At 51.7% G+C, this 21,260-nt stretch overlaps 1 protein-coding gene and 1 non-coding gene across 2 annotated transcripts; both read right to left on the bottom strand.

The window, feature by feature from the left end:
• Window positions 1-250: 250 nt before the first annotated feature.
• On the bottom strand, window positions 251-16,403 carry PRRC2A (proline rich coiled-coil 2A). Its single transcript, XM_012741050.2, has 31 exons — window positions 16,219-16,403; window positions 13,891-14,065; window positions 12,939-13,116; window positions 12,484-12,583; window positions 12,322-12,394; window positions 11,836-11,979; window positions 11,542-11,693; window positions 11,275-11,354; window positions 10,983-11,125; window positions 10,584-10,674; window positions 10,255-10,471; window positions 9,219-9,693; window positions 8,231-8,421; window positions 7,708-8,005; window positions 7,096-7,306; window positions 5,040-6,911; window positions 4,392-4,663; window positions 4,079-4,209; window positions 3,716-3,845; window positions 3,517-3,602; window positions 3,082-3,315; window positions 2,807-2,947; window positions 2,615-2,686; window positions 2,344-2,511; window positions 2,011-2,093; window positions 1,624-1,834; window positions 1,442-1,537; window positions 1,088-1,300; window positions 898-992; window positions 704-794; window positions 251-580 (listed from the first exon to the last, which is right to left on the bottom strand). The coding sequence occupies exons 2-31, from the start codon at window positions 14,000-14,002 to the stop codon at window positions 440-442; spliced, it is 6,501 nt and encodes a 2,166-aa protein (XP_012596504.2). The 5' UTR covers window positions 14,003-14,065; window positions 16,219-16,403; the 3' UTR covers window positions 251-439.
• On the bottom strand, window positions 13,295-13,424 carry LOC142871305 (small nucleolar RNA SNORA38). Its single transcript, XR_012919555.1, has one exon. It is a non-coding gene; the product is annotated as a small nucleolar RNA SNORA38 (small nucleolar RNA).
• Window positions 16,404-21,260: the final 4,857 nt, after the last annotated feature.

Here is a 21,260-nt window from a genome sequence, read left to right on the forward strand (position 1 = left end):
AGCCCGGTGTCAGCTGCAGACGTAACCAACTGGCTCAAGAGGTGATTTACTCAGATGAGCCTGGACCAAATTCCTAACCCACAAAAATTTAAAAACCCATAAAATGGTCTTGGTTATGTTTTGAGGTAGTCTGTTGTAACAGATCACTGGAAATTAACAAACAGTCCCTGACAGAAACTACTCTACAGATCCCTTACCATCACCATGCTATAAAACAATGCATGCAACCAACCCATCCCCCGCAAATGACTTTGTAAAAATTTTTAAATCCTTTTATTATTCTTTTTTAACAAACGGCCCCAGGGATAGGGGACCAGGGGAAGGGGGAGGAGGGGAAGCGAGGCCCCAGCCCCACAATCCCTCCCCACCCACCCCTTTCCCCCTTATATATTTATAATCTATATACAAGCCCCGGGGGTAGGGGGCCAGGGGAACTCCCTCAGCGGGGTGGGGGCAACCCAGGCTCCTTGTCCCCTGGGGACCCAGGCTCCTCTGCCTGTTGGGAAGGCCCTTCTCGAGAAGGTGGCCCTGTCCGCTCCCAAGGCTTCGGCATCCAGCGCAGGGCATCTGGTGTGGAGGCCTAGGGGACAAGCACATGTGAAAAAGTAAGTCGTGGTGGGAGGTCAGGGACAGATGGAAGGACAGGAACTCAGATGGCAACTCTCGAATTTAGATTTGGGGGCCACAAGGTTTTCTCCTTCACCTGGTGGTAAAGGTCAATGCGCTGGGTGCGGAAGACTCTGCTGTAAGTGGAAGGTGGGGCCTTGAGGCGGGAACTGAGGCCAGAGAAGGACCTAAGGGGAAAAGAGTGTTTTAAGGCAAGCCTAGGGACCTACCCCCTGGTTCCAAAGCAAGCCAGCCTTTCAGGGAGTCTGTATCATCCCCACTCCCTGTTACCTTCCAGCTGAGGGAGTACGTGATGACCCATGTCCCCCAAGGTTGCTGCTCAGTTTTCGATAATCCTGGAACGGCTTTAGTTCCACCGGGTGCAACTGAAGGAAAAAGATGCCATGAGCCTCCTGTCTTGAGATGCAGACTCCCTACACCTAAACTCCAGTTCCCCAGCACCTCAGTTGCTGTACCTTACCTCTGCTCGCCCCAAGCTAGCGGGGAAGGGCCTGGCAGGTGAAGGCAGCACCCGAGGAGCAGGAGCAGGTGGGGGCCGCACAGCTAGGCTGGGGGGCTGCAGAGCAGGGCCCACAGGTAACAGAGAAAGGGGGGGCGGGGCAGGAGGCGGTGCTGGCTGCAGGGAGCCAAAGTTTACCACTGGCAGCTGTGAGTCTACCATGGGTAGAAGCATCTGTAACAACAAATTTGGGTATGTATGAATGTTGTGAGCAGGGAGGAATGTCAGAAAACCAGGAAAAAAATCAAAACAAAATCCAGAAATTGGACAAAGAACTACGTCTAATGAAAGGGAAGTGGGGAGATAAAAAGGTACCTGTTGGGCAGGGGCCCCCGAAGGGAGAAAGCCACTTTGGCCACCAGGCTGCAGAGTAGAATAAAAATCCGAAGGGGATGGCAAATCCTGGCGTACCTGTTGGAAGTGGGGAGAAAAATGTCAACTCCCGCATCCTCTGCACCCTAACTCGCAAGCCCCAATACCTGCCGCCCACCTCTTACCTGAAGCAAAGGTGGGTCAGGCAAAGGACTGGGGCAGAAAGCTGGAGAGTAGAGGAAAGAAGGTGGAGGGTAGAGAACTCCTCCGGCCGGCAACTTCCCCAGCTCTGCTGCTTGCAATGCAGAGAAATCCAAAAACTGGCCCTTGAGAGCTACCCCCGAGAGCAGTGCTGAGGGAGGGGCTGGGCCTGGGGGAAGGTATAGGGGCTGTGATCTGGAAAGAAATTGGGGGGGAAAGAGGCATTAGGAAGCCAGATCCATTTACTCCTTTAGTCTGAGCAATGCCTTAAGTTCACTAGCCTTTGGTACCCTAGAACTGTGTCTTCTCCTTCCTCTCCCCTGAAACGTTATCTCCATTTCCTTCTAAGGTCCACACGAATCCAGCCTTACCTATAAGGGTGCAGTGATGGTGTTCCAGGACGGAAGCCTCCACTGTTTGGATGTAACTGAGAATCCATGGCTCCTCCAGAGACCTGCAGAAGAGCAGGGTTGAAATAGCTCTAGTTTCTCAAGTCAAGAAAAGAACACCCAAAAAAAAAAAAAAAGAAAAAAGAAAAGAACACCCATCCCACCCACAGCAATAAAAAATAAGGTGGAAAATGGAATGACAAAAAAAGAAATGGTGTTTTACAACTATACAAGTTAGGCTTGATTAGAAGACATAGCAGGCAAAAAAGAATAATCACTTACTGAAGGGGTCATGTGATGGGAAGTGGGGCCTACCTGAGAACTGGGCGGCCCAGGGCTGCCATAGAAGACCTCAGGGTACAAGCGCTGGCCCGAGCAGCTGGGCTCTGGGCCACAGTGCCCAGCACCCAAGTTCTTGGACTGTGACTCAGCCGAGGCTGAAGCACTGGGGAGCAGCTCCCAGTCCCGGGATATAGGAATGGCCTGGGGAGGAGAGGCCAATGTCTGACATCCTTGATGCCCAAGTCACTCCCAGCATTCTTCTTCAGAAGTCTCAGGCCTTTCCACCAAACTTATTCCCACTTACCTCTGTGCCTGATGCCGTCAGCTCCTTCTCTACTTTTAAACTGTCTCCTACCACTAGGCGCAAGTCTGAGTCCTGTGATCACAAGGCAGAGAAGATTGTCCCAGGATTTAGATACAGGCTCTCTCTGTCTCACCTCTAGCCATTCCCTTTTCTCCCCCCAACCTAGGATGCCCAGATGCAGCACATGCAGACCTTGTCATTAGTGCCAAACTGGACCGAGGGGCCAGGTCGATGGGCTGGCCGGAGGGGCCCAGGCTCTGGGCCTCGGTCTGTACGCTGTGATCGTTCTGTGCCAATGGGGCCAGGGGGCAGAGGCTGCTCCCGGGGCAGCTCCTGGGTTGGTGAAAAGAAAGGGAAGAAAAATCAGGAGATCACCAGAAAACACAGGCAGAGGGAAGGGGCAGACAAAGGTAGGGCCAAAGTCAGACTTCTGGAAACATTTCTCTAATCTTTCCTTGGTTTTTTACCTTTCTGTCCCCATTGTGGGGGGCAGGTGGCCGTCTCCTAGGAGGTTCAGAGGGTTCAGAGCCAGGTGGACCCTCACAAGGAACAGCATTCATGGGTGAGGGGCCTCCAGGCCGCTTGGGGGGTCCCTCTGCTGTCCCCTTGAGTCCTCCATCAGGGGAACTTCGCTGGCTGCAGGGACCTGATGACACCTGAGAATCCCCACTCAGGTCCACCCCACTGTCAGACTGACTCATCTGAGAGGAGTGGAGAAGGAGCTAGTTAAGTCAGGGTAGAAAGCATCCCAATACCTGACTCGTGCACACAAATAGAAAAACTGCAGAAAGGAGACAACTGAGTGAAAAAACAGCCCCAGACTCAAACCCGAGCAGATGGGGAAGTATGGCCAAGTGCTCAGAAAAATCCCAGCTCAGACACTCCCTCCCATCCTCACTCACCTCTGTGCCAGCCACATCCTCAAAAGGACTCAGGGGCTCCATCCAGGGCTCCATGGAGCTGGGCCGGTAACTCTTTTGGCTAGCAGCTGGGGAAGGGCGCACCACCGACCAGAAAGAGAAATTGAGAGGAGGATAGTTCTGGAGCCCATCTCACGCCAGCCCTCCACCACACCCTTTCCTTTCACTCAGCTTTACTCACCAGTATGTAAACGACTCCAGATGTGAGGGGTCAGGGCCTCTGTTCCTGCATCTCTGGATTCTCCCTGAGGGCCTGGGCCCTGGGGCTTAGAGCCCAAGAATCCAGAGCTATGAGAAGATGGCGAAGACTCCTAAGGGCGAGAAAAGCCAGAGGCAAAACATGAATGAGGTGGAGACTGAGAAATGTAGAAAGCTGGGGAAGAGGTGTGGGAGTGACAAGGGAGACACATGACAAACAAGTGTGATTGTGAGAATTTGGGGTAAAAACTCAATGATAGAAATAGGAAAGAGAAGGGAGAAAACAAAACCAAGAACTTTCAGGAGCAAGAGCGCAGTGAAGCACAATCTCAAACCCTGTCCTCACCTCCTGCAGTAGCTCTGGCTTTCTAGAAGGCCGCTCCCGACGTTTGGGGGGGAAGGGATTAACCCCGGCAGGATCCTGGGGACTCCCACCCACCCCTCTCACCATTGGCCCCGGCTCCTCAAAGTGGGGGTCTGGGGAAAAGAGAAAAACCATCAGCACCTGCCTTACCATATCACCGATCCTGGCTTTTCCTCCCTATTCTACCTCCCAATCCTTCTGCCTACAGACCCAGCAGCAGCCCCCAGGCCAGACGCCCCCCCATCACCTGACCTTCTCTAGGAACAGAGATCCAACCATAACCACTCCAGCTTACCGGAACTGACGCCGCTGCTGCCGGTCCTCTGGAGCTCATAACGGGTCGGGGGCCTAGGGGCAGGGCCCTGAGGGGCTTGGGGAGTCCCAGGCTTGTGCCTTGGGTGGCCCCCTGGTGCAGTTACACTTCCTTGGCGGCTACTAAGCTGGGCCAGAGCCTGTTGGATGCCAGCAGGGTTGCTGTGGATAACTTGGTCCAGGCGGAAGACAGCGGAACTGCTGGGGGGCGGGGGAGGCAGGGGAAGCCCTGGGGGCCGCTCCTCCGGAGGCCGGCTAAAGAAAACAGAAAACAGAGTCAGCTCCAGTACGCACCAAGTCATTACCCTTCCCACGAAAGGCAGTTATCTGCTTTCCAACTGCTCCCCCTTACAGCCTACCCTCTTCCCTACCCAGGTGTTTCTGAGCCCTTCTAAGAGTTTTTGACGTATAGGTCTGCAGAGTGGAAATCAAATAAGGAATAAATGTGTGTTCCTGACTCTATCACCCTATCAACTGGTCTCCAGCTGCCTTACCTAGATGTGGATATCCTAGTGACTACAAGTCCATGTCCCCTCAGGTCACAAAACTCCACAGCACCCAAACTCGCCTTTTCCCCCTCCCCCTATTTTTAAACCTTAGGCATAAACTTTAACAGTCTGTTCCTACCCACCTTCGGTTCTTGGGTGAGGGCCAGCTTCTCTTGTCCCCTCGTCCTGGCCCGGTCCTTCCCCCAGATCCCCCGCTGCCACCTCCACTGCTGCTACCACCACTGCTGGCCTTGCCCCCTGGGCCTGGGCGCCGGTTCTGCCGTTCCATGCCTGGCCGCTGACTGGAGAAGCTCCGCTTACTCAAATCCTTGGCTCTCTGGCTCAGATCTCCACGGGGCAAGGTTGAAATGCCTGGTCCGGAGCCACCTCCGCTACCCCCAGGAGTTCCAACAGCTTTAGGGGTCAGTAATGCTGGTGGGGGAGCCTCTCTGTCGCCCCGGCGCTCACTGGCAAAGTCGCTACTCTCTGATGCAGTCTCCCATTCCTCGTTGGCTTGGTCTGAGTTCTGGTTTGACAGATCAGGAGACTTGGCAGCTGCCTGACGAGTTGGTGGGGGCACCGTGACTGTTGTGAGGGCCTCCTCCGGTCCAGGAGCAGAGGCTGGAAGGGCTAGGGAGGAAGGCTTGCCCTCGGCCCCTCTGGCTGCATTCTCTCGTTCCTGTTTCAGCCTCCGGAAGCGAGGTGGTTTGTCCTGCTGTTGAGCCCTCCCATGCCGTCTCCTTCGGGGCCGCTCCCCGTCTTCCACAACCATGCCCACATTGCTACCTCCACCACTGCCCCCCCGGGCCATGGGGGACAGAGGCCCTGGGATCAACTTCTCTTTCAAAGGTTCCTTACTTGGTTGCAAAGGGCCTGTGGTAGGTTTCTTGGGAGCCAGAGACTTGGTTGGAGGGCTCCAGCCTGGGCAAACAGGAGGGGGCCGCCCTCCCCCTCGGCCCCGGCGTGACGGCACCCCTCTGGGAGTGAAGACTCGCCCGCCACGGGCAGTAGAGAAGCGGGCTGGGGCTGGTGAGGGTGGGGCTCCTGGTGGTAAGGGAGCAAGAGGGACCTGGGTGAGTACTCCTTCTTTGGGTGGGGGGGCCTCCTTGTCTGAGGGGGCCAGATCGCTCTCATGGGTCTCACTGCCTGTTTCTGAGCCGCGCTGCCGGCGCCGCTTGGGGATTTCTTCATACTCTGAACCCTCGCTTCGTGTCTCGCTGGCAGTGCGGCCACGGGGAGCAGGAGGGTGGTTTGGTACCCCTGCTCCACCTCCACGCCCATCATCTCCTCGGAACTCTCGGTAATTGCGAAACTCTCGGCTTCGGGCTCCCCGCCCCCGTCCTCCATAGGTCCCCCGAAAACCCCTCCCTCTGGCAAAATACTCCCCTCGGCCCCTACCCCGGCAGGAGGCAGGACCCACTCGTTCATAGGAATAGTCTCTCCGAAGCCTTGGGGCAGGGGAAAGATTCCCACTGGGTGTGGTCTCCTTGGGGCCCCCTAGCTTCCCCTTGGCTGTCTTTAGAGGGTCTGGCTTTGGGACCTTGGGGGTCTCATCCCCCTGTTCAAGAGGCTTGGGAGGCAACTCTTCAACTTTTGCAGGTGGTGGGGGTTTCTTTATAGGCCCAGCCCGGCGGGGAGGGGCGCTTGGCTCCTCTGGAGGCATTCCACGACGACTGCTGCCTGGGCGAGGGCCCCAGCGGGTCTCTGTGCGACTCTCTCTGCGTGGTGGTGGTGGGACTTGGCCTCCGCTTCCAACTCCACGGGCTGGCTTCCGGCCTGCTTCTGGCCCTATCAACTGTGCAGTCTCCTCCTTGGGGGGCTCCTTCTTGGATGGTGGAGCTTGTATCTTGGCTGCCTCATCGTTGCCTGGGGGCCAGGGGAGTGGACGGGGCCCTGGAGGAGCTGGCTCCTCCAGAGGGAAGCGAGAGATTGGGGGCCCTGGGGCTCCATTCTCAGGAAAGCCTGGATAACTGGCCAGATAGGGTGGTGGAGGAGGTACTGGAGGAGTCTCACTCCTGAAGAGACAGAAAAGAGTAAGTATCTCAGGACGTGGAATACCAGAACTAGGTGATAAAAGAACACTTAACATTATGATCTTTCCTGTTCATCACTATCATCTTACCACTGACCCTAAGTACTTTTCTTTTAGGCCCAGATCCTTTCACTGGGAACTCACCCATTTCTCAAACCAAGACTCACCTCATCCCCTTGTCGTCCTCATCTGCAGCCTGACGCAGTGGTGAGGTAAGTGGCCGGGGGTCAGTGGGTGTGGTGGTGAAGACATCTCCTACCCAGGCCAACTTTGGATCTACTGGTGGGGTGCCCCGTTCCCGTAAGAGGGGGGGTGCGTGCCGGTCAAATGGCTCTGAGCTTGAGCCCCCACTGTCTGAGCGCTCCCGGGGAACTAGGCCTGAAGAAACAAAAGAACAAGAAAAATAACCCTTATCACGTCACAGGCCCTCTGGCCCAAAAAGCAGCTCCGTAGTCTCGTCCTCCCTGTCAAGTCAGCTCCTCCATCTTTTGTTCCCAGTAGGTCTGGGCCTTGCTCACCCTTATGAAACAGGGCTATCCACTTATAGCTTCTCTATGAAAGGATCAATCCGCCACAAATAAAGCCTGGCCAATCAAAGTCCCTTGCTTATTTCTTCTCCAAGCCCATTCTCACAAGAGAGCTAACACAGCAGTGAAGCATATGCCCTCCCCTTTTCACTGGTAAAACCTGTCATACCAAAGTCACAGTAAGACCCCAACATCCAACAACTCCCAGGACTAAGGGGCTCCCCACCCCTCCCCACTCCCACAGCCCCTTACCAGAGGGATGCACTCCAGGAGGGTAGAAGTCCAGAGGGGGCCGGCCCTGGAGGAGCCGAGGATCCACATAAGGAGGAATCATCATCCAGCGGGGATCAAAGTTCATTGGGGGCATGGGTGGAGGCCGGCCCAGAGCACCTGGGTACAGGGCCTTGGGGGGCGGTGGCGGAGCCTGTGGAGCTGGCACAGCTCCCAGGGTCACAGGCTGTGGTGGTGATGGGGGCACTGGGGCAGGAGGGGTGGAGCCCTGTTGATGCTGCTGCCATTGCTGCTGCTGCTGCTGTTTCAGGAGCTGCTCCTAAGGGAGAAGCAAAGAGGATGAGAGAGGCATCAAAGCGCACAAAGGAAATCAAAACGACTAATACACAAATGTGACAAAAACCCAGACTAGATGGAAACTGGGGTGACATAATAGAGACAAAACTAGACAAAGAGGCAAAGGGATCCAGAAGGCAACTTATAGATGGAATAAATTTTGAAGCCAGGAAGAGAAGCAGCCCGTAAGAGGGGAACTTGATTTCACCTGCTGCTGTCGCTGGAAACGAGGAGGCAACGACTTCTGATATTTGGGGTAGCCCAAGCCCTGGCTAGGGGGCTGCCGGGTGGGCCCAACCCCATCACCCTTGGATTCCACCTTTGGGGCTGGGGGTGTGGTAGGAGGAGGAACCTCTTCTGGTGGTTCAGGACCCTCTTTTGAGGGCAGCTGTGGTTCCACTGCATTGAAGAAAAGACAACAATCAGAGTGACACAGTTCATCAACAGACATTCTGTGAACATCCGAGGAATATCAGCCTTCACGTGCCCAGCTCCCTGAGACATTCTAGTCAACATCTGTTCTACTGAAGCCTTTCCTGTTTAAAACCCGTAAAAACACTAAGGCCTCTCAAGAGCCTACAGTAGAAGCATTAACCTATGAAACCACCAAAATAAAACTTTTTTCAGTGTTGGCCTGCAGAAAATCATTTTAAATCACAACTTATTCAGAAATTCAGATAATAAAACCTTTTTTTTTTTTTTTTTTGAGACAGTCTCATTCTGTTACCCAGGCTATCGTGCCATGGCATCAGCCTAACTCACAGCAACCTCAAACTCCTGGGCTCAAGCAATCCTCCTGCCTCAGCCTCCCAAGTGGCTGGGTGTACTACAGGCATGCGCCACCATGCCCGGCTAATTTTTTTTAATATATATTTTTAGTTCTCCAGCTAATTTCTTTCTTTTTTAGTAGAGACAGGGTCTCGCTCTTGCTCAGGCTGGTCTGGAACTCCTGAGCTCAAACGATCCGCCCATCTCAGCCTCCTAGAGTGTTAGGATTACAGGTGTGAGCGACTGTGCCCGGCCAAAACCATTTTTGAGATAACCTCACAAATGATGAGACTATCCCCTACTACCATGGATAGTCAAATAAACCAAAATAGCTGCCTTTTGCTTCATTTACTCCCATCCTTACCACCCTGCACCTCCAAGCCAAGCAGAGGTCTGACACCTGGTAGTACCTATCCCCATCTCCATACCTGGGCTGGCTTCGAAGCTGCCACTGCTGGTGCTACTGGTACTGCCACCACCACTCACCAGAGTGGGAGCTGGAGCCACACCTGGAGTAGGGGTGGACCGGGCAGGAGGGGCCTGTGCTGGCTCTTCAGGTTCTTTCTCTGGTGTTGGGGCTGGTGCCGGTGATGGAGCTGGAGGTGTAGGGAGTTCTTTGGGGACTGCAGGTGGTGGAGCTGGGGCAGGAGGGGCAGCTGGTAGGGCAGCAGGCTCTGCTTTGAGCCGCTTGTCAGGCGCCCCAAACTTTTCATCCAGCCGCTTAAGTTTCTCAGCACAGGCTGCCCGGCGCTCTTCCTGCATGCGCCGCTCTTCTTCCTCTCGCCGTCTCCGGGCACGCTCCACTGCCAGGGAGATTTCAGATGAAGATTGTTTTCGCCGCTGCCGCCAGGCCTCGTCCTCATCTTCAGGTGCTGGGGGCTTACAGGGAGGGCCCCCACGATCCTGTCAATGGGCACACCCGGCAGGGCCAGGGATGTCAGTCATTATGCTTTCTACCAACTCTTTCACAGACCAATCCACTGTCTAGCTGTAGGATGAAGGGACCAGGCCTTGGGGGATGATGACCTCTCTTCTCTGGGTGGTGATAAACTCATCGCCCTAGTCTTTTTTTCTTTTTTGAGACAGGGTCTCACTATGTTTTCTGGTCTAGAACTTCTGGGCTTAAGTAACCCTCCCACTTCAGCCTCCCAAGTACCTGGGACTACAGATGTGCACCAACACAGACACTCTAGTCTTTTCTCTATTCCCTCTCTCTGTCAGAGACCGCAACACCCAGGCCCTCCTTGTTCTTCCTCACTTGCATCTCGATTTTTCTCACTTCTTACCTGGACTACCCTAACACCAACGACGTTTTTAAGCTTTCCAGAGCTGTTCTGCAGCCCTGCACCTTCACGTAGCCTTTATTCAACCCTCCCTCCAGCTTCCTCTAAGACTGCTCCAACTACCCAGTTGACACTAATCTCCCACAACTGAACCTCTCAATCCCTCACTGTAGACACTCACTGGGTAGTCCCCAGGGGGGCCCCAGTTCCCGGCAGGGCCCCGGTGAGGTGGGGGTGGGGGAGGCTTTGGGGCAGGAGGCCCCGGCTCTGTCTCTGGAGGCCGCGAGGTCTCCGCCCAGGCTGTCTTGGGAGGGGGCAGTTCGCTGCCAGAGGAGTTGCCCTTTCTGCCGTCTGCTTCAGGGGGCCGCTCCTCACTAGCAGCTGATTGGGAATCCTTCCTGTGAGCAGATTAACAGCAAAATTAAAATAAGCTGCATTCCAGCTCCTCAAAGAATATATTATTGTGAGAAAAACCAAGCCCCCTTCTCTGCCCTGGTGGCCCTAACTTACTGGCCCTCAGCTCCCTCCTCATCAGAGTCTCGCCCGTCTTCCTCATCGCTGAACTTGAGCTTTTCAGTATAGTCGACCTCTTCATGAGCCCCTGAAGGGAAAAATGAATAGTAACCCAAGCACTCTGCTCTCCAATCTCAGATACCTTCCTGGGACACAGCAAGTGATCTAGAACTACATGGTGGGATGTACTACCAATGCCAATCCCCTCCCTCTGCAGTCAAGATCCACCAATTATGAGTCTCGCCATTCTCACTTCTCCCAGTACTGTGCCAGCACTTGGTTTCCCTCCATGTATCTCCCCTATCCTTCAATGTCTGCTTTTCTTCCACATGACCCCCATTTTCATCAGATTTTGCCTTTTCAGATCCAAATGCTTGACCCTTAATATCCACTTACCTGCCCAACCATCATCATTCTCCTGGTCCAACTGATCAAACTCTTTGAGATTATCTTCTTTAAGAATAGAAGGCCGACCCACAGGCTCTACAAGGCGCATTGGTGGCCCTGAGCCACGGGGCCCCGCCACACGAGGGAAACGGCTGTGCATGGAAAAGAAAATAGGAGAGAAAATAAAAGATGGCATATTGTATAACCATATACAAGATTGAGCCTCCTGGCTAGAAAACAATCTCCTTTCCCAATAGGCTTTCCCTACCCCCAACCATAAACCCAGACTTGGATTGCTCACCTGGGCCCATCAGGAGTGGGGTATCGGTAAGGCCCCTGGGGTCCATAGGGCGGAGGGAACGGGAGATATGGGGGATACATCTGCAAAAGGGCCCAACAGTAGCTGCTCAGCGGGACAGTCGAATAGCCTGCCAGGTCCTTAAACTATCACCCCCACCCCACCTCATAGGCCCCTAGCTTTCTAGCTGTCCCCTCCAAAGACTAAGTCCTAAGTCCTAATTCTCTAGCTTCCAGCAAAATCACTCAAAGCTAAAATATCCAAACTCACGAAGGGCGGCATCATTCCGCGGTAGGGAGGGAACTGGGGGGGGCCTGAAGGCTGCAGCCCCCCCCGGGGCTCATGACCATGATGAAGTTTGGAGTCCGGGCCCTCCAGTTCATCAGGGCCACGCCCACCTCCGTCCCTCCAAGTTGTAGAATCTGTATTTTGGAAAAGACAGAGAGAGGTATCAATGATTCAGGGGCAAGTGAACATAGCTGAAATTGACGGGGAGGAAGGTAAGTAAGACAGTGCTTAACTCTGAGATAGAATAGGTAATGTCCTGGCCAAAAGGCTACTCACTTTGGGGGCGGAGGCTTGGTCCGGGCCCAGACGACTGTTCGGCAGACTCCCTTTCCTTGGCAGCCTTGTCCTGGTCGCCAGCCGCCTGAAGGGTCGGAAATTCCTCTCGAGAGAATCGCGACAGTAGGCTTGATGCCCTTCCACCTTGTTGGGGTGGGGTGCAGAACAGGAGACATGTACGTTTACTAAGGACAGACTGTAAGAGTGGAAGGCTCTGACAGATATCAAATTTTTGGGTTCCTGCTTTCAAACTTACCCCCTATGGAATAGGTGCTCATTCCCCAAGAAGCAAGGTCAGTTCTGGGACCCCTCCACCCCCTCACAGTAGACTGAGATTTAAATTTGCTCAAGTGCCCCGTAAAACTGAATAGTAACAGAACAAGATGTGGCCAAAGAGGACCAAGGGACACTTTGCTGTAGGTACAGTGGAGGGCTCCTGCCTCTCACAGTGCCCAAACACAGTTCCCTAAGCAGCCCTGCACTCACCATCTCCATGTGCTCCATGGGTGACGCTGGCTTGCGCCCAGGACTTTACCCCGCTTGGAACTGAAGGAGTGTTCTGGAGAAGCAAAAAGATGATAAATGGTCATGGGTGTGGGACAGCTATGAGCAATTTCCCCCCACTCACCCCTCCAGTTCTCCAGGTACCTCGGGGGCTGCTGGGGGTCGCTTCGGCTGGTTGGAGGCAGGCGTCTGTGAAGCCGGCAGCGGCTGCGATTCCGGCGGCTGAGCGGTTGAGGCATCGGAACTGAGGGGATGGCAGGATGGGAAGGTTACCCAGGCCTGAGATGCCTTCCTTACTTCTCCAACTGGTGGAGAGCAGGGACTGAAATCAGGCCCATTGCTACCATTTATAAATATTAGGACAAAATATTTTAATTTTGTCATACAGCATAGGCTGTTTCCTGATGCTTTCTCTCCATCTGACAGAAACCTAATGGTATTGTTCCTTAGTTATCTAACATGAAATCTGGAATAGATAGGAAAGGTACCTCCCTCTCTGTCTCAGTCTGTTACATGGTTCAACTAGACCAAGCTCAATTCTTCCCCGAACTTCAAAGTTAAAACACTAATCACTCTAGGTCCCCCAAGCCTCTGTCTACCTCTTGGGGTCGGACTGCTCCTGTTTGCTTGCCCATCCTGTTCCGTCTTTCGGGACTAGTGAGACATTAGGGTCATTGCCTTTGTTCTCAGCTTTCAGGCTTGGAAGGTTGGCTGGGGGTGGCATACGCCGGGCAATGGCAACTTTCCCAAGACTCTGCAGGCCATGGCGAGGGGCAACTGGAGAAGAGGTGAAGAGAGAGTCAAAAACGCTTCACATAGGAGATCTGACAGCCTCCCACCCTAGGTCCCATTTACACATCCTCAACGTCTTACTATTTCCTCCAAACTTCTTAGAAGCCATCCCTTTCTCCTAAATCCCTATCAGGAAGGCTGAGATGTATTACATCTAAGGCTTCCATGTGGGATGGTTGATCTTGAGCCTGCAGGGAGCAAGCTGGCCCAGACTTCTCCAATTCCATGTTTCTTTGCCTCCAACTCTTACGTGTCCAAAGATGAGGAACCACAGACACGCCTTTGTAGGAGGGTAATTGGTGTTCACCTACTCCCTAAAGGACCCAAGGTAAAGTTGGGAAGTCTTTTTTTATTCTTCCTCCTCTTCCAGGAGACTAGGTCTTACTCTGTCACCCAGACTGGAGTACAGTGGCATCATCATAGCTCACTGCAACCTCAAACTCAAGGGATCCTCCTGCCTCAGTCTCCTGAGTGGCTGGGACTATAGGTGGACACTATCATGCCTGGCTAGTTTTTTCTTATTTTTTTAAGAGAGAGGGTGTCTATGTTGCCCAGGCTGGTCTCTAACTCTGGCCTCAAGCGACCCTCCCACCTTAACCTCTTGAGTTGCTGGGATTACAGGCTTTAGCCACCACCCTCGGCTCTCCTCTGGTCTTTTGATGTCTCTACTACAGCCACTTCCCTTTGAAGAGCTCTAAAACATATGCCCCATTCATGCCTAGCTTCCAACCATTAGAGGCATCTTTGCAGGACCCTCACCAGCGGGTTTCTGGATCTCTAAGGACTTGCCCTTATATGTATCAAACAGGTTGAGCGAGGAATACTTCTTTCCATCCTTCCCCTTGGCAGTCGGCCCCGAGCGATCGGACATTGCGCTGGAAGCTCATTGAGTATGTTGGGTCCTGCAGGCACCTCCCCCAAAACGTGCCGGAGCCTGTGGACCAGACAGCAAGTATCTCAGTCTCTGCTCCCTTTACAGACTATAACAGAAGCCCGAAGGTTCCTTTCATTCTCATTAGGGTCTCAGATTATGTGGCCCTCTCTGTCTCTTTATGTGGTTTGGCTAGACCAAGCCCAATTCTCCCCCGAACTTCAAAGTTAAAACACTCATCACCCTAGCCCCCCAAGCCTCTGTCTACTTCTTGGGGTCAGACTGCTCTTGTTTGCTTGCCCATCCTGTTCCATCTTTCGGCACTAGTGAGACATTGGGGTCATTGCCTTTGTTTTCCACTTTCAGGCTTGGAAGGTCAGCTGGGGGTGGCATACGCCGGGCAATGGCAACTTTCCCAAGACTCTGCAAGCCACAGCCTATGTAAACTTCCTAGTCTCTTTAAGCAACCACAATCTACTCAGCTCCCATGGAGCTCAAATGCATGTTCTCTCCTTTCCTCCAGACATTTCTACCTAAGAAATCCAAATAAAACTCCAGTATCATCCTAGTATAAATACTCTGCCATTTGGGCCATTCTACAAAGGGTAGCAGCCTCTTTCATTATCCTCACAATAATCTCTTCTCCACCAAAATCATTTCAGAGTCTTAAAATGGGGCAAGCAAGTCCAAGACTCAGAAAAAACTATAAAAAATTATACGATTCCATTGTACAAGGGACAGAGCTTTAGACTCCCCATTATTTGGTATGAATGAGCTCTAAAAAGAAAAAAAAAAAAATAGACTCCCCATTCATTGGAGACCAGCTCCCTAATCATGCCCCAGGGCCCTGTACCCCAGGTTCCATTCCCAGCAGCCTCATGTCCCATCAGGCAGGGTTTGCAGGAAGGTGTGCTGGGAGTTTAAGGATTTTATGAGCTTGCTCAGCCAGACTGGGGCCTGGTGCCAGAGAAATCCTCATGGAACTGGGACTCTACATACACCCAGGCTATGGAACCCCAAGTATTTGGAATATTCCATCTTTTCCTAAACTTGCTCCCATCTTGGCTTCTGGAAAAAATTGCCTCCAGATGAAATACTGGTGGGCTCGTTTACTGTATGTATAAATGAGGAAAACAAAGCATTATAGAGCCACCTGTATATTAGAGAACCCTGTAACCATGGGCCAGACACCAGAGGGCCAAGGCCAGAGCCAACTTCATTTTCCTACCCTATTAAAAAATGTCCGTCAGCAGTCATTTCTTTCCCTATTAGCCACCTGCTCCCCAAGCAGGCCACACTCTCTAACATTCTAGAGTTCATTCTAGAGTGACCAGGTATTCATCTATGTATGGGAATAGCATAAAGACATGAGACATAGTGGGAAGAAAGCAGGGAAATCCAGACAGGCCCAGGATGAAAGCCAAATTGGGGAGAGAGAACTTTATGACAGGATAGACATGAGGGGATGGGGTAGTTCTGTAGGTGTTCAAGGAGACCAATCTGTGAAAATAAATATATGACAGAAAAGGAGACAGAAGATTCATGGAGTGAACATCAGAAAACTAATAAAAGAGAATGTGAAAGCAGGTGGGAAATACATGGAAGCAGGAATGGCAAAGAAGGATGTGGAGCAGAAGAGGGTACTGGGGCAGTAGCAAAAAACCCAACAAGAAAAGGGTTTTAGGGGAGAAAGGAGGGAACAAGGAATAGGAAAAATGCTAGATGAAAGCAGGGTTCCAGAGTGGGAGTGACTCGACGCGAAGAGGGGCGTCAAGAAGGGAGGACTACAGCGCTGGGTGATGGGAGGGGGTCCAATATGGAAGAAAAGGGACCTTCCGAGGGAACCGTCGGGCGCGGCCCACCCCAGGGCGGCGGCGGGGGAGGGCGCCCACAGATGGGGGTGAGCAGGCAGGGTTACAGCGGAGGGTGGTAAGTTACAGGCCCAGGAACAGGGCTCGTCCCATGGAGCCGGCACGGTGGGTGGGTAAGGGCAGGCAGTGGACTCAGAGAGGGGCTGGAGATGCGGGTGCCGGGGTAGAGGTACTGGAGGGGGAGGGGCAGGCAGCCCGGCGGCAGGAGGACAAAATGGCGGCGGCAAATGGCAGCTTCTCCTCCCCCCCACCCCCGCCCCGGGCCGCCGCCGCGCCCGCCGCCGCACCGCCGCCGCCACTCCCGCGGCGGAAAAGGGCGTAGGCGCTTGGCTCACCCACACTCACCTGGCCGGGTGCGCGGGGGTCTGGGACCGGGGCTTGGGTTCTCCCCGGGGCGGGATGGCGGTGGGGCGGGGGCGGATGGCGACGGATGGCGCCGAGTTCGGCTCCTCCCGTCTCCCTCGCTCACTCCGCGGCTGGGCTCCGACTAACGGCCCATCCGGGCAACCGCCGCCCCCGGGAGTGCCCCCCCACCTCCCGCCTCCCCCCGCGCATAGACACGCCTCTTGATTTGCATAAAGGGCGGGGCACCTTCTACCCTACTCCTCTTTCCTTCGCGCTGTCCTTATTTAAAAAAAAAAGGCAGAGCTTGTGGAGTATGCGGAGGTTATTTGCATAAAGAGGAGGGACTTAAGAGGCGCTAAGACGCCGGTTGGCTGAGGAGGCAGGCTCCCAGCGTCGGCCGTTGAGATGTGTGGAGGGGGCGGGAATGCGGCGCCGGCCGGCTGGGCGGTTGGGGCGCAGAATTTACTCGATGAATGGTGGGAGAAAGAGGCGGAGCTTGCGTCGTGCGTTCGTGGAAAGATGGGAGTGAAGAGACGTAGGGACGCTGAAAGTGGAAGGAAACATGCAAGGCCCGTGCGCCTTCAGCGGAGGAGACGCAGAGAGAGGACCGGCACTGGCAAGCGGGATTAGCGGCCAGAGGGCGGAGCTTACTAGACCGGGAGAGAGTCCCAGCTCACGCGCTCTTTCGCGAGAAGGGGAAGCCAGGAAGGGGGGCCCTTCCATTTATTCAATCACGTCATGCAGATATGGTGGAGAGACAGACCAATCCAAGGGTCCGGGAAAGCGGCCCCTCCGCACTGTGCAGCATAGGCGTTCTTCCGCTAGTTCTATTTATTTGCATAGTGTATGCAAATCATTTGAACAAAGATAGGCTAGGAATGACCTATTCATCAAAATATGGGCAACCAGTAACCAAGACAGGACGTTTAATTTTATAACCTATAATTTTCACGCATAGATTTTTATATTTGATATTGGAAATTTGTATTTTCTTAACAATGGGTTTTTTTGTTTTTTTTTTTTTTTGAGACAGAGTCTCACTTTGTTTCCTAGGCTAGACTGAGTGCCGTGGCGTCAGCCTAGCTCACAGCAACCTCAAACTCCTGGGCTCAAGCGATCCTCCTGCCTCAGCCTCCCGAGTAGCTGGGACTACAGGCATGCGCCACCACGCCCCGGCTAAATTTTTCTATATATATTAGTTGGCCAATTAATTTCTTTCTTTTTTTTTTTTTTTTTGAGACAGAGTCTCACTTTGTTGCCCAGGCTAGAGTGAGTACCGTGGCCTCAGCCTAGCTCACAGCAACCTCAAACTCCTGGGCTCAAGCAATCCTCCTCCTGCCTCAGCCTCCCGAGTAGCTGGGACTACAGGCATGCGCCACCATGCCCGGCTAATTTTTTGTATATATATTTTTTAGTTGGTCAATTAATTTATTTCTATTTTTGGTAGAGACGGGGTCTCGCTCAGGCTGGTTTTGAACTCCTGACCTCAAGCAATCCGCCCGCCTCGGCCTCCCAGAGTGCTAGGATTACAGGCGTGAGCCACCGTGCCCGGCCAACAATGGGTTTTATTTTACAAGATTCAGTAGTATTTTCATAAACAATGGTTTTATTTTACAAAATTTCAGTAGTATTACCCCTCTGTTCTTTTTTTTTTTTTTTTTTTTTTTTTGAGACAGAGTCTCACTTTGTTGTCCAGGCTAGAGTGAGTGCCGTGTCGTCAGGCTAGCTCACAGCAACCTCAAACTCCTGGGCTCAAGTGATCCTTCTGCCTCAGCCTCCCGAGTAGCTGGGACTACAGGCATGTGCCACTATGCCTGGCTAATTTTTTATATATATATATCAGTTGGCCAATTAATTTCTTTCTGTTTATAGTAGAGACGGGGTCTCGCTCAGGCTGGTTTTGAACTCCTGACCTTGAGCAATCCACCCGCCTCGGCCTCCCAAGAGCTAGGATTACAGGCGTGAGCCACAGCGCCTGGCCCACCCCTCTGTTCTTAGTACGCATTCAACCAATCATTCAACAACTGTTTTTGAAGGTGCAGGAAATATGCACAGAATATTATAGAAGTAGAAGAGTAAAATCTGACAATGCCTGAGGAGGTTTAGAAATGCTTCTAGAAAAATTCTTTTTTTTTGAGACAGAATCTCACTCTGTTGCCCCGGCTAGAGTGCCATGGCGTCAACCTAGTTCACAGCAGCCTGGCAGAAACATTTTTTTTTTTTTTTTTTTTTTTTTTTGAGACAGAGTCTCCCTTTGTTGTCCAGGCTAGAGTGAGTGCCATGGCGTCAGCCTAGCTCACAGCAACCTCAAACTCCTGGGCTCAAGCGATCCTTCTGCCTCAGCCTCCCGAGTAGCTGGGACTACAGGCATGCGCCACCATGCCCGGCTAATTTTTTTATATATATATCAATTGGCCAATTAATTTCTTTCTATTTATAGTAGAGACGGGGTCTCGCTCTTGCTCAGGCTGGTTTTGAACTCCTGACCTTGAGCAATCCGCCCGCCTCGGCCTCCCAAGAGCTAGGATTACAGGCGTGAGCCACAGCGCCCGGCCAGAAACATTCTTAAGAGTTTTGAGGAACTAGTTAGAACTTATCCAAGTTTGAGGAGAGGGTGTGCATCTCGGGGACCATGAACAGGTAAGTGGAGGCATGGGTTTGGGGACCTGCGCCTACACTGATCTGGCTAAATAAAGGGACTGCCTGTTCATTATGGAAAATCCAGGCAAAATACTTAGCAGAAATCAGATAAGAACTTTAGCCTGAAGCACACCAAGATTTAATGTGACTGCAGTTTTCCAACTTTCTATTTTCTTTTTTGAGACAGGATCTCACTCTGTTACCCAGGATGGAGTGCAGTAGTGTGATCATAGCTCACTGCTGCCTTGGCCTCCCTATTTGGTAGGACTATAGGTTCATGCCACCCTACCCAGCTAATTTGTTTACTTTTTTGTAGCATCAGGGTCTTGCTATCTTGCTCAGGCTGGTCTCAAACTCCTGGCCTTAAGTGTTCCTCCTTTGGCCTGCCAAGTGCTGGGATTACAGTCATGAACCACTGTGCCCAGCCAGTTTTCAAACTTTTGAAATGGTTCTATTGTCCCCTTTCCTTGGCCAGCTACCACATATACCATTTTGGTTTTGCAGCAAAATTTGTTTCTTTCTTTCTTTCTTTCTTTTTTTTTTTTTTGAGACAGAGTCTTACTCTGTTGCCTGGGCTAGAGTGCCGTGGTGTCAGCCTAGCTCACAGCCCTTGGGCTCAAGTGATCCTCCTGCCTCAGCCACCAGAATAGCTGAGACTACAGGCATGTACCACCATGCCCGGTTAATTTTTTCTATATATGTTTAGTTGTCCCGCTAATTTCTTTTCTTTTTTCTTTTTTTTTTAATTTCAGCATATTATGGGGGTACAAATTTTAAGGTTTCAAAAAATGCCCTTTCCCCCTCTCCCCCCACAAGTCTGAGTTTCCACCATCCCCTAGATGGTGCACATCTCACTAATTATGTATGTATATACCTGCCCCCCTCCCACCTGCTCAATACCCTATTACTGTAGTTCCTATGTGTCCACTTAGGTGCTGCTCAGTTAATACCAGTTTGCTGGTGAATACATGTGGTGCTTGTTTTTCCATTCTTGGGATACTTCACTTAGTAGTATGGGTTCCAGCTCTAACCAGGAAAATATAAGATGTGCTATATCACCGTTGTTTCTTAGAGCTGAATAGTACTCCATGGTATACATACACCACATTTTATTAATCCATTCTTGGATTGATGGGCACTTGGGCTGTTTCCACAGCCTTGCAATTATGAATTATGCTGCTATAAACATTCGAGTGCAGGTGTCTTTTATGTAGAGTGTCATTGGATCTTTTGGGTAGATGACCAGTAGTGGAATTGCTGGATCAAATGGTAGATCCACTTGTATCGCTTTAAGGTATCTCCATATTGCTTTCTACAGAGGTTGAACTAGTTTGCAGTCCCACCAGCAGTGTAGGAGTGTTCCTAATTCTCCACATCCATGCCAGCATTTATTGTTTGGAGACTTTTTGATAAAGGCCATTCTCACTGGAGTTAAGTTATATCTCATTGTGGTTTTGATTTGCATTTCCCTGATGATTAGAGATGTTGAGCATTTTTCATATGTTTGTTGGCCATTCCTCTGTCTTCTTTAGAAAAGTTTCTGTTCAAGTCCTTTGCCCACTTTTTAATAGGGTTATTTGATTTTCTCTTGTTGATTTTTGTGAGTTCTAAGTATATTCTAGTTATCAGCCCCTTATCGGATGCATAGGATGCAAAAATTTCTCCCATTCTGTAGGTTGTCTGTTTACTTTCATGATTATTTTTTTGGCTGTGCAGAAGCTTTGTAGTTTGATCATGTCCCATTTATTTATTTTTGTTGCTGCTGTGATTGCCTTTGGGGACTTCTTCATAAACTCTTTGCCTAGGCCGATGTCTAGGAGAGTGTTTCCAACATTTTCCTCTAGAATTTTAATAGTTTCATACCTTAGGTTTAAGTCTGTTATCTAGCATGAGTTGATTTTTGTGAGAGGTGAAAGGTGTGGGTCCTGCTTTAGCCTTCTACAAGTGGCTATCCAGTTTTCCCAGCACCATTTATTGAAAAGGGATTATTTTCCCCAGTGTATGTTTTTGTCTGTCCCGCTAATTTCTTTCTATTTTTTTAATAGAGAGGGGCTCTCACTCTTGCTCAGGCTGGTCTTGAACTCCTGAGCTCAAACAGTCCTCCTGCCTCAGCCTCCCAGAGTGCTAGGATTATATGCGTGAGCCACCACACCCGGCCTTTCATTATTTTTTTTAAGGCTAGTCAAAAGAAGCAGTGGTACTTTTCTAGTTTTATGCTGAAAACAAAAACAAAACAAAACCAAAGAAGCAGTGGGAGTGGAGAAGGAGCAAAGAAATCTGTACCCGATTGTGATTCATTAGTTGTAAACACCACTGCACTTGGACCAGCCTGGAAAGCATTAAGAATGGAATTTGGGGGTTGGCGCAGTGGCTCATGCCTGTAATCCTAGCACTCTGGGAGG

Source organism: Microcebus murinus, chromosome 5 (assembly GCF_040939455.1).
Source record: "Microcebus murinus isolate Inina chromosome 5, M.murinus_Inina_mat1.0, whole genome shotgun sequence".
In the NCBI taxonomy this organism is placed as follows: Eukaryota; Metazoa; Chordata; class Mammalia; order Primates; family Cheirogaleidae; genus Microcebus; species Microcebus murinus.